This window comes from Medicago sativa, chromosome 3 (genome assembly GCF_051527215.1).
Source record: "Medicago sativa cultivar Bolivia chromosome 3, Bolivia_mono, whole genome shotgun sequence".
Lineage (NCBI taxonomy): Eukaryota > Viridiplantae > Streptophyta > Magnoliopsida > Fabales > Fabaceae > Medicago > Medicago sativa.
In genome coordinates, this window is record NC_140751.1 from 26,371,847 (window position 1) to 26,389,940 (window position 18,094).

An 18,094-nucleotide genomic window follows, 5' to 3' on the forward strand; every position below is an offset into this window, starting at 1 on the left:
TCCTCGTTGTTTTTTGTTGATTTAGATTATGGTAATATGCAAATTTAATATTTTACTCTTATGCCAGACAATATGGAAGTGATACTACCAAGAGTTATAGTTTCTAATCACTTTTTCAGTCTTATTTAGTTTTCAATGCACTTATTGGACATATTGAAAAGATTTTTATATTATTTCTATTTGATTATTCTCACTCTTTATTTTCTTGACATTTCTCACTGCACATGTTTGATAAATTTTTATCTGTTAATGCTAATAAGTCTTTCTTGTTATCCTTGGTGTTTTATTTAGCTATCAAGTCTTGATTGTTATGTACTTATCGGATTACAATCACTTGTGATGGCTTGATCTCGTGTATTTTCTGTTCTAATATAAGTATGAGCAAAGAGCTTCCACATGTGTTGTTCCTGTCACTGTATATGAATAATCTTCTCAGTATGCAATCAGAAGCAAAGTTACAATCAATAGTTTTACACCATACCCCTTACTAAGACTATTCTCGGGTTTTAGTTCTACATGTTTTATGCAAGACCATTCTCGGGTAGTAGTCTCCTTCGCATCTGTCTTAGTTTCCTTTTGATTGAAATATTTGGGCAGTTTTCTTGACAAATTTTCTACTGTGCGTCTCTAGTTAGAAGCTACATTTAGGTATGACAAAAGATGCTGGTTCTATTAGAAAAGCTACAAAAGCAAATTGAGACCTGCCGACATGTAATCACTCTTTATGTCTAATTTATATATGTTATGTTACGATAGGAGCTTTTGCTGCTGTAGTATATTGGAAAGGAACATTCATCACTGTGCGACAACGAAGTGAAGATGGGTCAGGTTGTTTAGTAGAAGTCTAAAACTTTGCCTAAGACATATCTTGCCACTTGCTCTTTGGAAAGGAGTAATCTATTTCCAATGCATATCTTGAAGATATTCATGGCTTCATCCACCGTTTTTTTCTTGCACAATCCATTAATTAATAATGATATTGTAGCATCGAACATTTGGCACCACTCCCATCACTTGATTAACTAAAAAATAACCATCCATTAAAGCATCATAAGTAACATTCGGAAAAAGGATAAACATTTGGAAAAAAAAAAATCATCATAGCCAACACACTCATAGCTTGTTTCCTCTTCCATCCTTGCACAATGCATCAACTAGTATACTAAAAGGATAAACATTTGGAAGAAAAAAAAATCCCCTTTGCAATCATTTCAAGATATACCTCATATGCATCATTTACAAGTTTATCTCTACACAAACTATCAATGGTATACATTACCACGTCAGTGTTGACCATATTTTTCCCAGCATTTGCATAACAACTCTTCTTTCCCCCATTTTACGTAACCCATTCATCAAGATGGCATAACTCACTTGGTCCATGTGCAGCCGCATGGTCAAGAAAGTAAAATGCTTCTTGAGCTCAACCGTTCAGACCAATGTTGTCAAAATCGGGATTTTATTTCAGATCGAAAGGGAATAGCAAAATCGGGACACGTAAAATCGCAATCAAAATCGAAGGATTTTACTCAAGGACTTTTGTAGAATCGATATAGGAAATTGTAAAATCGCAATCGAAATCGATGGATTACCCAAAAAATTTGATACTAAATATATGTTATAAATGGTATATAGTCATAAATGACTTAGTTTATAAGAAATCGTAAAATCGCAATCAAAATCGATGGATTTTGTATAATTTGGGATTCTACTATGGATTTAAGTCGTTGAAGGTGAAGAAAGTCGCAAAATCCTGGATTTTAGGATTTAAGTCGGGATTTTGACAACAATGGTTCAGACACATACCTTTCATAAAGGTGGTCAATGTTATGGCATTCTGCTCCTAACCCATCATGAGAATTTCGGCCAGTATAGAAAAGAAAAAATTCATTCCACCCTGGTTGCAGTAACAATTCATCAAAATACTCAAAGTAACAATAGATGGTGTAATTCCATTGAATTCCAATTGGTGAAAAAGAGAAATAGCAATAGGGTAATGATTCATATATATGTTTACAACGAAACCTAAAATGTTGTTAAACTCAAAATTGGATGCATATAGAGCATGCGATGAAACGAGGAAATGGCATTATCAACATCAATATGTTTACAACGAAACCTAAAATGTTGTTAAACTCAAAATTGGATGCATATAGAGCATGCGATGAAACGAGGAAATGGCATTATCAACATCAATATTATTATTGTTGTTGTAAATATCAGACTTTTGGCCACAAAAGCCAATAAAGTATAATAGGCCAATCTATCATTGTTATGTGCCTTCAACATTAAAATTGAAGTCTTATGGTATGATGCATGGATTTAGGAATGGCCTGAAGTGTATTCGGAAATTAAAACAAAGTGGAACTGGATTCTAGTTTTTGAAACACAAGTAACCTAGTTGTATTGTATGAATTAGGAACAGAGTTGGCGATGCAGTATAGAAACACTATCATTATATGGTTTTTGAATTTTTTTTTTTTTTTAGACAAAATATTGGTTGTCTGCTATCACTTGTACCATGTATAGTTTCTTTTGCAACAAAAAATAAATGATGGAACCAATGAAACTTTCAACCGTTTAATTTTCTTAATTACTAAAGATTTTTAAAAGTGTCCTAAATTATAAATATATTTTATCTCTGGTCTTGATTATAAGAAATTTATTTACCTTCACAATCACAACTATTAAGAAAGTTAAGTCTTGGACTCAAGATGCAAAAGCTTGGAATCAATATGTTATTAAGAGCTCCTTTGATCATAACACAGTTGAGTCAATCAGTAATGCACCTTGTTCAACTCAGTTCATACTAACATATTGGTGTGGAAATATAAGCACGGTCACTCCACAGTTAAGAGTGTGTATTGAAGAATGAATTGACACATCTCATATTAGAGTTCTTGGCTTGTGGTCTGGAATATGGCGCCTAAAAGTTCCACCCAAAATTGAAAATCTTGTTTGGTGTATATGTCGTGGGTACTTTTCTGCGAGCCATAAACTTTGTGATAAAGGCATGAACTGTCCAAATTTATTGAGATAATTACGATGACTGCCTGCATATTTTGTATATGTGTCCCATGTCTATTTGAATTGAGCAAAATAGTGGGACGAAATCAAATCTGCTGTGCACAAAACTAACAGTCCTGCAGCTGTAATTTTTTCTCTGCTGCAACAATTCAACAAACACTGTTGAGCTTTGGGCTGTGGAACATTTTGTACTAGCGGGTTGTGGAGCATTTGGAAGCAAATAAACATCAAGTTATAGAATAATGTTGCCGAAACCAGTACATAGATTTTAGACATAGCCAAGCACTTAATCGATGACTGGAGCAGGGCGAACACATTGCATCTGCGCAGACAGTATATGCCGTACCATAACAGTCTGTCATGGTTTGGAGGAAACTAATAGCCAGTCAATATAAATGCAAGGTTGACACATCGTTCTCTCCACAGAAAATCAGGGTCGAGAATGGTATTTGCAATCATGAAGAAGAGGACCAATTTGTCTTCTTCAAAACAGCTTGGTTTACGCCATAGGGGAAGCACATTGGGCCTTTTCCATGAGTTGCGATTGGTCCCGGTGGATTTTGTTCTAGACGCTAAAAAGTGTTTGATCACTTTAATTGTGATCAGGATGACATCACTGAATTTGGAGACATAAATGGCGAGTTTAGCCATTTTTTCATTTTGAAAACTCATATTAACAAGCGAATTAGATAGTTCATGCTTTTGAAATGGTAACTGATGGAAATTTCTCCTTAATTGCGGTCTGCCCCTAGTCGCTTAAATTGCGGCCCGCCCCTAGTTTCCTAAATTGCGGCCTTTGGTTAGCCTTAATTTCAGCCTACAACACCTTCATTGTGTTGGCTTTGAGGGGGTGGATTTAGTCCCACATCGGATGGAAGGACTCTTGAGAAGAGTTTATAAAGAGGAGGCATTTCTCACCTTACAAGCCGGTTTTGTAAGGATGAGTTAGGCCCCAAATTTCAACCAACAGTAACTAAATCTCTCTAGTTTTTTTTAATGACAAATCTGTGATCACTGCCTGCTTTCCTTCTTTGGTTTTGATCACTATATTTCCTATTCCTTCAGCTGGAACTGTTTTATTATCTGTAAGTCTCACTTTTCTTCTCTTGTTTTCATCATAATCCACTAACAATTCTCTATGTGATATGAAGAACCTGAATCAAGATACCAAGTATCTGAATTACCTAATTCCGAGCTTGTTGTCACCATCAGCAACAATACGTCAGAGTCTGAATCATTTTCTAGAGCCATATTTCCTTCGTTATTTGATCTCTTTTGAACATTCTTCTTTCTATAGCATTCACTAGCATAATGACCAAACTTATTGAAATTAAAGCAATGTATCTTACTCTTATCCAAGTTCTTCTTTGAATGGTAATTCTTGTTGGCTTGTGATAATGATTCAGCATGATCTTGATTCTTGAAATTCACTGCTCCTTCAGTCTTGTTCCGAGACATTTTTCCTTTGTGTTTCTTGCCTTTCCATTTCTCACCATTGTTCTTCTTTGAGATGTTAGCCTGCAGTGCTTGATCATTTCTTCTTTCAGCATTTCTTTCATTGATTCTCTGCTCATGTGCCTTCAAATATGCTTGAAGTTCTTCAACTTTCATGGTAGCAAGATCTTTGGACTCTTCTATTACAACGTATGTACTCAAACTTTTGTATGAGACTCCTCAGTACCTTTTCCACAATTGTTTTATGGGTGAGTTGATCACCACAGCTCTTCATTTGATTCGCTATTGTTTGCACACGAGTGAAGATTTTTCTGTTATTTCTTCGTTTCTTTCCATCTGCAGATATTCATATTGTCGTCTTAGAGTATGCGATCTGACTTTCTTTAGATTTTCAGCTCCTTCATATGAACTTTCTAGGATCTTCCATGCATCCTTTGCACAAGTAGCATTTTCAATCTTCTCAAATTTTGCTGCATCTACACATTGATGGAGAATGAACTGTGCTTTGCAATCTTTCTTCTTCAATTCTTTGTATGTTGCTCTCTGTGCCTCCGTAGCATTTCCTCCTCCGTAGCATTTCCTCCTAATGAATCAAGTCCATTATGTCACACCACTTATCAAAGTTCTTCCCATCAAGAATGGGAAGTGTTCCAGGAAAGTGACCATTTTTTGCAGCAATTTGCGCAGCGTTGTAACATGATCTTTCTTTCAATCAGAATCAGGCGCTCTGTTGCCACTTAAAACTAAATTTTGAATTATATTATCAAAAGTGGATTGAAAATAAAGCTTAGTTAAGAAAATGTTGAGTAGTTAAATCCTTTTAAAACTTTTTTTTTTCTACTTGCCATGTTTCATGACTTAGACTGTATTGCCGTTACAATAACTGCACAGCCATAGGTTGAAGTTTTATAGTACCTCTGTATTGATATTAGATTTAATCTAATGTCATTCTCTTGTTTGTTTCTATGTTTATCTTTTTTTTAGCAATATATATTTATCTTATAAATGATCTCTTAACTCAACTCATTGATTTTACAGTTTTACAATTTCAAATTTATACAATATCTTATAAATGAACTCCGTCAAAGATTATCTTATTCCTACTCGTCCACATACACCAAACCGTAGCCATCCACACTATAAAACATTTCTTTTTCGATTTATTCTTCCTTAACAACGCGCCAAATTGGAGAAAATACATGATACTACTTTGTTGCACAGGCCCTAGCACACCACACCAGTTAAGAATACCAATCCAAATTCTGTGTTAAAAAGAACACTCAAATCCACCATGCTTCTTCTCGCTATAGCATCCACGTCACTAATCTTTCATGAAAAACTTCTGACGCAAAAGCTCTTACTTTCGACACCACATTACTGCTCAGCTAATCGTGTGTTTGAAATCGTCGTTGGGTGCTGCGGTTACTGCTGAAATTTGTGCATCCCTCTGCAGCAGTTAGTAACCCGATTTTACAGTGTACCCTCTTACCGGATCCACCATTAAAATCCATGAATCCTTGGTCTTGTGATGAGGAGAAATTTCGTGCAGTAGCTGAAACAATTCTTTCGTAGCAGATTCCTCCCAACGCAGTGGGCGTCACCAAGAGAAATTCCAAGCCAAATACCTTCTGACACAAAAGCTCTTACTTTCGACAGCACATTACTGCTCGGCGCTTGTTTGAAATCGTCTTTGGGTGTTGCGGTTATTGCTGCATTTTGTGCATCCCTCTGCAGCAGTTAGTAACCCGATTTTACAGTGTACCCTCTTACCGGATCCACCATCAATATCCATGAATCCTTGGTCTTGTGATGAGGAGAAATTCCTTGTAGTAGCTGAAACAATTCTTCTGTAGCAAATTCCTCCCAACGCAGCAGTGGGCATCACCAAGAGAGATCCAACGCCAAATACCTTCAGACCAAAACCCTACATCAGCTACAGAAGAATTCCGGTCTGCTGCCAGAGCATACAAACGCGGTAAAACCTGCATAAGACAGTCAGATCCCATCCATGTACCGCTCCAAAAATTTGCTTTCAAACCATTCGCAAATCGAAGCTTGACACGGTCTGCAAACCAATCTAATTGATTGTCTTCCGAGTAGCTCAACGCCGTCAAGCCCCTCCACAATAGAGATAGTGTATTTCCCGCTCTTCCAAGGTTTGTATCAGTCGCTGCATCACACAAATTGCCATACCTACAAGACAATAAATCATACCAAATACTATTCACATCATTAAGGAATCTCCATTTTCACTTTGCCTTGAGTGCTAACTTAAAGGCTTCCAAATTTTTTATGCCTAATCCACCCAAACTCTTATGTAAACAAACTGTTTCCCATCCTATCCAACATACTTTCCTTATTCAACACCGCCGCTCCATAAAAACCTTTGAATCGTAACCGATTCTTTTATAACTCTCTTTGCTGCTTTTAAAAATGAGAAAAGATACAACGGGAGACTCGCCAATGCCTAGTTTATTAGCGCTACACGACGCCGGAAAGACAAATGTTTACCTTTCCAAATCGACAGTTTTCTTTTCAATGCCTCATCCACCGGCTTCCAAGTTGATGCACTTCTATGATTGGCACCAATTATCTTTGTGAATGACCACTTGTTCTTATATAACCTTTCCATTTTTTTTTAGGTATTGAAGAGTTCTAGTCCATTTTTAGTTTGTTTTAGTCTCATGAGAATCTTGGAATCCTATAGTAGTATATGCTGTTAATTATATAAAAGAATTATGCATTACAATTAAAATATCCATTTAGAATCAGTGATTCTAAGTTTGAGGAGCCTATTTCCTTTTAAAATGTCCTAATTGCCAAGTAAAATATCCAAATTCAACTTGATTGCTTTCAAATTCAATGTTTTTTCTTTCTTTCAATTACAACAATGATGATCATATAAACATCTATTCATATAAAATGTATTTCAAAATCAAAATATTATATTGTTATACACGCAATTCAAATTTTGTAATAAAATCATGGGCAGAGATTTTTCATATTTATTTTTTTTCCATTGTCTTATATCTTGAAGCAAATGTATTTTCTTTTAAATTAAACTTGGTAACCTACCATCCACTAACAAATGACTAGCCAACAAAAACTGACACCGAGATAATTCAAACTTGAAATCTTGAGAAGAGTACACTTTAAAGTTTCAAACCTACATCACTCGGCCAACCCACGTGGGTTGTAGCAATGCATTATAGATAGCACAATGTGCTTCCTATCTTGTTTTAAACTTTCTATCATTTCTTCAAGAACATCCATGTCCATACAATTCCTATACGCATCTACATGGTTAACAATTTTTCACGTGTAAAATTAGTTTGGTAAAAATGAATTGACTTTTAAAAGGTCTAATAAGATTTGCATGCAACTTGAACAGTAATGTTTGGCTTGAAATAATATACGGAGTGGCATTTATCTATTAAAATGTTCATGCACTTTTATGTAAAATTGATGAGCACGTGCTTTTCTATGGATTCATTCAAAAGCCAACAACATTGAAAAGTCAAAATAACAAGTAATGGCTTTTTGAATATATAAGTTTGACATTAGAAGAGAGAAAAAAACTGACGTATTACTAACGTGAAATAAGATTCTTTGATTTATTTTAGCCCCTCACCCATGTGACAATGCAGAATTGCTGACGTGGCGAGCTGAGTGGCACGCTGACTGTGAATATCTGATTATGTGGCGTGCTGACTGTATAATTAATTTTGTTTTTCATTTATTTCAAAGGTACACATGGCATCTGTGCCTATTTTTTTTAAAAAAAAATCAGGATTTTTTTTATTACGAAAAATATTTTCCAAATTTTTTTAAAATTATTTTCCAAAATTTTGAAATATATTTTTTGAAAATTCCAAAAGTTATAATTTACGAAAAATATCTAGTTCAAAATTTTTAAAAATTATTTTCAAAAATTTTGAAATATATATTTCAAATAAAAAAGAATTCAAATTATTTTCAAAAATTTTGAAATATATATTTTTTGAAAATCTGAAAATTAATTTTCTCAATAAAACAGATTTTTTTTAAATTTTCTCAATAATAAAATCTGGAAAATATTTTTATTTTTAAAAATCTGGATACAAATTTATTTAAAAATTTAGGAAAAGTCAGATTTTTTTTCAAAAATTTTATTCCTAATTTTTTTTTACGATGTGTTACAAATTCGAGAATATTTTTTAATATTTAATAATTGAGGATAAAAAAAAATCTAGAAATGTTTTTAATATTTAAATGTATTCTTATCTATTTTTTACATGTGTTATTCGTATTGAAAATTGAGGGCATTTTTGAATAGAAATATTCAGTCCGAAACAGCTGAAAGGGGTTATTTTCTTTATATATATAGTATAGATTATATAAACAATATTTCCCAAAAAAATTATATAAAAAATTAAAATTTTCCTAAACTTACTATATTTTGAAACTTTTGAAAAAAATTAAAAAAAATAATATTATCTAATTTTTGAATGTTTTGGTAAAAAAATATTTGAAAAAAATATTAATTTTTTTCTGAATTTTTTGTTTTTTGAAAAAAAATCCAATTTTTTCGCTCTTTTTAAAAAAATCCAATTTTTTTTTTCAAATTAATTTTTTGCCATGTCATTGCCCATTACACACATGTCAAGTTTTAAAAAAAATTAAAATTCAAATAATTACACAGTGGTGTGCCACGTCAGCGTCTGGATGGGGTCATGGGTGTTTTGTGGAGAATCTTCATATTACAGGGGGTTTTGTGGAGAATCTTAATATTATATGGTAGGCTTTAATTTCATTTTCTATTGTAGTCAACATTTATCACCACAAAATAACAAAAGAATAAATGTCTTATAATTGATTGAATTTTTTTTCTTCCAATGATTTTTTTTTGGTTTCACGCTAAAAGAATTTTTTAGGGTTAGCAAAACTTAAGAACTCTTTCATGACAAAAATATTTTCCAGCAAAAATTGTAGCCACGTCAGCGTCTGGATGGGGTCATGGGTGTTTTGTGGAGAATCTTCATATTACAGGGGGTTTTGTGGAGAATCTTAATATTATATGGTAGGCTTTAATTTCATTTTCTATTGTAGTCAACATTTATCACCACAAAATAACAAAAGAATAAATGTCTTATAATTGATTGAATTTTTTTTCTTCCAATGATTTTTTTTTGGTTTCACGCTAAAAGAATTTTTTAGGGTTAGCAAAACTTAAGAACTCTTTCATGACAAAAATATTTTCCAGCAAAAATTGTAAAGCTCAGATTAGCTATTGATCAGAGGTCGGCAGAGAACAGGTAGATCAGATTGACTATCGGTTAGCAATCCTGCTTTATTTTGTATATATGGGAGAAGAAAAAAAATTCTTTCTTATGCAATGGGAGAAGAAAAAATTTCTTTTAGCGTAAAAAAAAATATATGCAAATTTTTTCTTATGCAATTTTTTTTAGGAATAGAATGAGTGAATCTTGAAATTTTTATTTCAAGGAAAGGATTTTAAAAAATTATTTTTGCTTGAAACAAAAAAAAAAGCAAGGGAAGAAGAAATCAATCAATTAAAAGATATTTATTGTTTTGTTATTTTGTGATGATAAGTGTTGACTACAATAGCAAATGGAATTAAAGCCTACCATATCAATTAATCTAAGTCATTAGCCAAAATTGTAATTAAAGGTCAAGATTTGAAGTAAGATATCACACTTACTCTTGGAGTCAAAATATCCCTCCTCATTATATTTTTCTTAAGAAATTTATTGTTTTTTATTTTTTTGGTAGATTAAGAAATTTATTATTACTATTATAAAAATTAGTGTATGTTTTGCTTCTGTAACCAAAAAAATAAAGTTAGTGTACGTATAGAAGATTATTTGGGAGTGTAAAAACCAGTTTTACCGACAGAATATACCAATTTTTTAAGGTAAATCAATTCTTTTTTTGTACGGATTGTTTTGTTATACCATTAGAGAATTTATTAAATTCGCCCACACCATTAGAGCATTTATTAAATTCGTCCACAAATCTTTCAATCGGTAAATGTCAAATTTTTTTGGTGGTGGCCGAATTTGAACTCAGACCTTGTATATATTATACATTGTCCCTACCAGCTGAGTTATGCTCACGTGGACGGTAAATGTCAAATTTACTAAGCTGAACATGGTTTGAATTAAATTTTTTATTTGTGAGTTGTTTTAAAATAATTATTGAACATGATTTGAATCGGTAAATGTCCAATTTGCTAAGCTGAACATGATTTGAATTAAATTTTTCATTTGTGAGTTGTTTTAAAATAATTTTTCATTCGTCCACTAGGCTTTGTTTGCGAGTTGGGTTTTGGAGGGGAGGGGAAGGAAATGCTTGTGGAGAGGTAAACCCTTGTTTGGGAGTTTTAAAAAAACATGGAAATGTTTTGGAGGGTTTTGAAGGGCTTCATTTGTCCAATTTTAAAGTTCCCCCAAATTGAGGGGTTTTAGGGGGTTAAACATATAAATTGACAATTTTGTGCTGATAATAATTCAAAATTTCTATTATAATTTGCAAGATAAATTACAAAGTATAACCCAATGTATTAATTTTAAGAGAAAAAAATGGTAAAATAGTAAAATTAAAAAAAATTGAAAAATGATGAGGTCATAATGGTTGTGTCATTAGGTAAGTGGCGTGAATGTCATAGTCTGGTTACCAGGTAGTGGTAGGAGTAATAGATTTGCTAAGATTGATATTTCGTGAAAGAGAAATAATATTTGTACAACTATTTTATAATAATTTTTGTTACAACTTTCTCTTTCATACTCACATTGTATTTTTTTTTCTAATATATATAACTTTCGTGTCAAAACATATCTTTCTTTGTAAAAATGTAGTTGTCACATTGGTTGTCAAATAAATAGATGTTCAAGTAACACATCTCTTCGTAAAATATTGGAATAGTTCCCTTGAATACCATAATCAAGGGAAATTTGTTTGAGTACATCCTATATCCATTTAAAATCTTGAAAGAGAAATAAATAGAGTGTCATTTGATAGATGTAATATATTTGTGATATAATAGTACTATAGAGAGAAAATAAGGTGTTGAATGTGTGTATGAAAATAAAAGGTGTCTAAATATAAGGGTTGCATAATCAGGTGATAAGAGAGGTTGAAGTGTCTAAATTGAGCTTCAATGGGCTTCATCGTACATGAAAATTGAGTTTGAGTCATAGCTTGAAGTGTCTAAAATAGAGAAAGAGAGTGGCGAGAAACTACTGTACGTCTTAAAGAAGAGAGGTATGGTTTTGAAATGCTTTCATAACATAACATGGTCATCAAATTGGCTACAACATGCAAGCAACGTGTATTGACAAGGTCTCATTCTAAGGCTTTAACATCAACAGAGTGCACAAAGTAAACACCAAGGGAGGTATCGACATAATTATGTCAATTACCCAAATGAGTAAGGGACAAATGAATGTGTAAGGTTTCATCAACCACGTAGGTTTCATCACCCAATTTAACCATCACAAAAAAAAGAATGTGTAAGGGACAAATGAATGTGTAACCTCTATAATAAACCACGTAGGTTTCATCAACCAATTCAACCATCACAAAAAAAGAATGTGTAAGGGACAAATGATGGAAACGCAATGGCGGAACAGAACAAAGGTGAACAGAAACACAGAGGTGAAGTTAAAAACAGACCGCGTAAGGGTCGATAGGGAGGAACGAAGGTGAACCAGTTGAAAGAAATCTGTCTCATCAGTCGTGGGTCTCTGTGGTCTGCAATCCCCCCCCCCCCCCGCAAATTCGGCAACATCATTTTCTTAATATTAACTGGTTTTAAATCTTTGCCGTTGGTTACAACTTATGCCACACGTCGTTACGCAAAGGCAATGAAATGTTGATCCCCAGTTACTTTGGAAATGGAGAGGATCCGGACGCGGTAATCTTATGGATGGTAATCCCCTCAGAAAAATATAAAATAAAAAATATAAAATCATATTCATGATAATGTTTTAATAACTTGGAATCCCTTTATTTTATAGGGCTCTTTTGCTATTTGACATCAGCAGCTGCATCAACATCAACCATGGCGGAGGCAGACTGGTCTGATCTCCCGAAAGAGCTTCTGAATATGATCTCGGAACGAATCGACATCGAAATCGATATGATTCGCTTTCGATCGGTTTGTTCCAATTGGCGTCGCTCTTCATCCGTCTCAAATCACCATCTCAATTTAACCATCAATTTTCCACTCCACAAATCATTATCTGATTCTACCATCACTTCATTCTGTTGCCTCTCCAAACGCAGTATATTCCTCATAAAACCACAACGATCACAACAACAACAACAAACCCTAATTCGTCCTTGGTTAGTTAGAATAACACAAAACTCAAGTGGCAAAAACAAATGCTTCCATCCATTCTTATCCCATCACTCATCTTCAACCTCTTTTTGTTTGCCTCGCGTCATTGATTTCCAGAAACTCTCCGTCCTACATTTAGGAGCCGATTTCACCACAAACGAACTCGCATTCCACATGCTGCTCCCTCAAAAGGTAATTTCCATTGGAAAACATTCTCTCATTCTTGGCATATTAAAAAATTGTACCCCCCAGCTGGTGCTGTTCAGTTGCGGCAATGAGCCTTGGAAGTGGATCCCTGACATATCAACGACGTACGGAGACATCTGCGTGTTTAAAGGGCGGTTTTACGCAGTTGATAAATTTTGTAGGACAGTTATGATTGGGCCGGATTCAACGGTTCAGATAGTTGCTGAACATGTGGTTCATGGTGGGGATAGAAAATTGTTGGTGGAGAGTGACGGTGAGTTGTTGTTAGTGGACATTTATGAGAGTTTACATTTTGGTATTAATGTTTTCAGATTTCATGAGAAGGAGAAGAAATGGGTGAAGTTGATGAATTTAGGGGATAGGGTTTTGTTTTTTAGCGAAGGATGTTCATTTTCTGCATCAACTTCGGATTTGAGTGTTTCCAAAGGGAATTGCATCGTCTTTATCGATGATGCCATCCCCGCTTATTGGATGCAAGGTGGGAATGGTGTTTATCATTTGGATCAAGGTCGGGTTTCGTCTGTGTCTCATTATCATGAATATTTCAACTTGTTTTCGCCACCTCCGGATTGGATCCTTAAGAGCTGAGTATGTTATCTTACATCAAAAGGTTTATAATGTGATTGTCATATTGCATTATTGTGCTTAATTTATGTTGTTAGATCGGATAAACTTTTCGACTAAAAAATTGAAATGTTGGTTGCTAGTTACATTAAGTATAAGTAGACAGTTCTAATTTTTCATAAACTCGTTGTTTATTTTTTAAAATGCAGCTAGCTTATTAAAGAATCCTGATGTATATTGTCTTGATGTATTTTATTTTCTTCAGTGTTTCTTTTGTAAACTATATACTTATCAACAAACTCATAATTCCTAATTACATATTCGTATGAAAAGATGCTAGAAAATGAAGTGGAATTTCTGCTGCTGGATAAGTGTATGGTAGATACTTCAACTCCCTTTTTCAGCAAGTTGTGATTATTCATTGACTTAGATTATGGTAATATGCAAATTTAATATTTTACCTTTATGCCAGACAATATGGAAGTGAAAGTGATACTACCAAGAGTTATAGTTTCTAATCGATTTTTCTGTCTTATTTAGTTCTCAATGCACTTGTTGGACATATTGAAAAGATTTTTATATTATTTCTAATCGATTATTCTCACTCTTTATTTTCTTGACTTTTCTCACTGCACATGTTTGATAAATTTTTATCTGTTAATGCTAATAAGTCTTTCTTGTTATCCTTGGTGTTTTATTTAGCTATCAAGTCTTGATTGTTATGTACTTATCTGATTACAATCACTTGTGATGGCTTGATCTCGTGTATTTTCTATTCTAATATAAGTATGAGCAAAGAGCTTCCACATGTGTTGTTCCTGTCACTGTATGAGTTAAAAAGAATAATCTTCTCAGTATGCAATCAGAAGCAAAGTTACAATCAATAGTTTTACACCATACCCCTTACTAGGACTAATCTCGGGTTTTACTTCTACATGTTTTATGCAAGACCATTCTCGGGTAGTTGTCTACTTCGCATCTGTCTTAGTTTCCTTTTGATTGAAGTAAAACAAACAAATTTTCTACTGTGCGCCTCTGGTTAGAAGCTACATTAACAATGTTTCATCTCTAGTAATTTTGGTATTCTCAATGTAATTCTTGTAGCACTGCATTTAGGTATGGCAAAAGATGCTGGTTCTATTAGAAAAGCTACAAAAGCAAAAATCCATTAATTAGGAAAGGAATAATCTATTTCCAATGCATTTCTCTGAAGAGATTCATGGCTTCATCCACCCTTTTTTTTCTCGCACAATCCATTAATTAATAATGATATTGTAGCATCAAACATTTGGCACCACTACCTTCTCGACCATAACAGTAAATATAAAAATAACCATCCATTAAAGCACCATAAGCAGCAACATTCGGTTCTACACCTTTTTTGCATTATCGTAGCCAACACATTCATAGCTTGTTTCCTCTCAACTAGTATACTAAAAGTATAAACATTTTGAAAAATCCCCTTTGCAGGATATAACTCATAAGCATCATTTACAAGTTTATCTTTGAACAAATTATCAATGATTGTGCTATACATTACCACATCAGTGTTGGCCCATATTTTTCTCAGCATTTGCATAGCGGCTCTTGTTTCCCCCATTTTACATAACCCATTCATCGAGATGGCATAAGTCACTTGGTCCAGCCTAAATCCATTTGCATCCACATGGTCAAGAAAGTACAATGCTTCTTGAGCTTGACCGTTCAGACACATACCTTTCCTAAAGGTGGTCAATGTCATGGCATTCGGCTTATAACCCATCATGAGAATTTTGGCCAGTATAGAAAAGAAAAATCCATTCCACCCAGGTTGCAGTAACAATTCATCAAAATACTCAAAGTAACAATAGATGGTGTGATTCCATTGAATTCCAATTGGCGAAAAAGAGAAACAGCAGTAAGGTAATGATTCATATGTGTTTACAAGGAAACCTAAAATGTTGTTAAATTCGAAAATGGATGGTGTTGGATGTGTATAGAGCATGCGACGAAACAAGGAAATGGCATTATTAACATCAATATTGTTATTATTGTTGAAAATATCAGACTTTTGGCCACAAAAGCCACTCAAGTCTAAGAGGAGAATCTATCATTCTTATGTGCCTTCAACATTAAAATTGAATTGTTATGATGCATGAACTTAGGAATGGCCTGAAGTGTATTCGGAAATTAAAACAAAGTGGAATTGGATTCTAGGTTTTGGAACACAAGTAACCTAGTAGTATTGTATGGCGACGCAGTATAGAAATACTATCATTATATATTTTTTGTATTTTTTTTTTTAGACAGAATATTGGTTGTCTGGCATCACTTGTAATGTGTATACTATAATTGTTAGTAAATTATATTTGCTTTTCCAAAAAAAAAAAAAAAAAAATTGATTGTAGTGTTGGATTCTGAGCTTTTGCTTTAGCTATCTGATGTGAAGGATTTGTGTAACATGTAATATTGATGGGGGTTGAACATATTACCTTGGATGAGGAACTTTCGGTTAATATTGTATCTTGGATGAAGAATTTTAAAAGGATGCAACATTATGGTTTGAATCTTTTTTTTTAGACAAAAAATATTGAAGGAACTTGACACCGCCAGTGCTCTAATGCATGTAGACAAATTGAATGAAACTTTCAACCGTTTAAAACTGTGCTAAATTATAAATATATTTTATCTCTGGTCCTGATTATAAGAAATTTATATACCTTCACAATCACTACTATTAAAAAAGTTAGTTAAGTCTTGGACTCAAGATGCAAAATCTTGGAATCAATCTATTATTAAGAGCTCCTTTGATCATAACACAGTTGAGTCAATCAGTAATACACCTTGTTCAACTCAGTTCATACAAACATATTGGTGTGGAAATATAAGCACGGTCACTCAGTTCATACCTGCATATCTTGTTTATGTGTCCCGTGTCTATTTGAATTGAGCAAAATAGTGGGTTCTGGGACGAAATCAAATCTTGTCTGGTTCGTGTTTCTCATCACAGCCTCTATTTTTTGTGTCTCACTACTTTCTCTAGATTATTATTTGGCTACCAATAATAATGGAATGGCATTCTTGCTTACTAACACGAACAATGCAAAGCAAGAAGAGATAGCAACTACAACCTCATTGATTAAAGACAATGACGATGAAGTATTTAAAAAGATGCCACAAAAAATTATGGATCCTTGGTTAGGCAATCTTCCTGTTAGGTTCAAGGTTCTATTTGGTTAGACACGCTTCCAGCTGAGTTGCATATGGATTTCTATCGAGTCTGAATTGCTCTACCCAATTATAGATTTCCTTAGTCGTTTATTTCTTTTGTTTTCTTTTCATTTTTGAGGGTTTTGGCCTAGTCCCCCCTCTTTCTCTGTACATACTTTTTTCCCTTTTTTATTTATTTATTGAATTTAGAGTTTGGCAGGCATAGGACGGAGACTTCCCGGGGTCCCAACCTATTTGGGATGTCGGTGTTGTCTCATGATGTCTGTCTTGCTCCCTGCTTAGCAAAAATAAATAAAAAAATTTTTAAAGGAAATAAGATATCTTTAATGTTATGAGTGTTTGCTCACCATAGGTAGGTTTGGAAGAATATTCTAAAGTTAAATTTTGAAAGGATTTGAAAGGTTTAAATCAAGATATACCACAAGGAGAAAATGTTCTTCTAGGAGGGGATCTAAAGGGGCATGTAAGGAGTGTTTGATAAGTTTTAAAGGCGTGAATGAGGGTATGGCCTCGGGGACATAAATGCATAGGGTAAATCCATTCTAGATTTATTTCTTATTAGGAATTATGACAGAAATATTTGTTTGAATTCAAAGTTTTACATGGAGAGAGTTTGACTATCTAACATATAATATTGGTTATGGATCTAAGGGTTAAGATAAGAGCGGAGATGAGAGGCCATGGTTGGCATACAAGGATCAAGTGGTGACATTTAAAGGATCAAAACCAAAGTGTTTTCCTACAAAAGATTTTGAAGGAAGGTTGTGTGAAGCTACATAGAAACGAAAATGATACGTGGAACAAGATGACATATGAGATTAGAAAAGTAGCAAAAGAGACACTAGAAGAATTAATAGATTTTGGACCTAGCTAGGAGTAAAGAATCTTGGTGGAACCAAAGAGTTCCAATTAAAGTGAGAATCAAAATAGTACTTCACTAATAAAAAATATGGATACGGGTGATACATTTGAAGACTATTACACATTAAGAAATTTAGCACATTCCAACCTTGATGACAGGGTTGTTTTCGAGAGGTGTGTTTTTTAGGATATAGTAAAAGCTGATTAGAGTAGTTTAAGTAGTTAAGAGGTAATTTTTTTAGGATATAGTAAAGAACAAACTAAGAGTTACTAACACTACGATACCATTCAGCATTTTCCACATTTTTTAGGTTGATATGTTTAAATATAAAGGATTCTCGTATAAGGCTAATATTTTTTTCTTTCTCTTCAACGTGCACACATATGCATGCAAAGGTGTTAATATTAATTTCGTGACTTTACATTTAA

General features: G+C 33.6%; 1 protein-coding gene across 1 annotated transcript; it reads left to right on the top strand.

Annotated features, from left to right (window-relative positions):
- Positions 1–12,466: 12,466 nt before the first annotated feature.
- Positions 12,467–13,702, top strand: LOC146936755 (F-box protein SKIP23-like). Its single transcript, XM_085757738.1, has one exon. It carries the CDS (start codon positions 12,545–12,547, stop codon positions 13,616–13,618), a length of 1,074 nt encoding a protein of 357 aa, XP_085613864.1. The 5' UTR covers positions 12,467–12,544; the 3' UTR covers positions 13,619–13,702.
- The last annotated feature ends 4,392 nt before the right edge of the window (positions 13,703–18,094 follow it).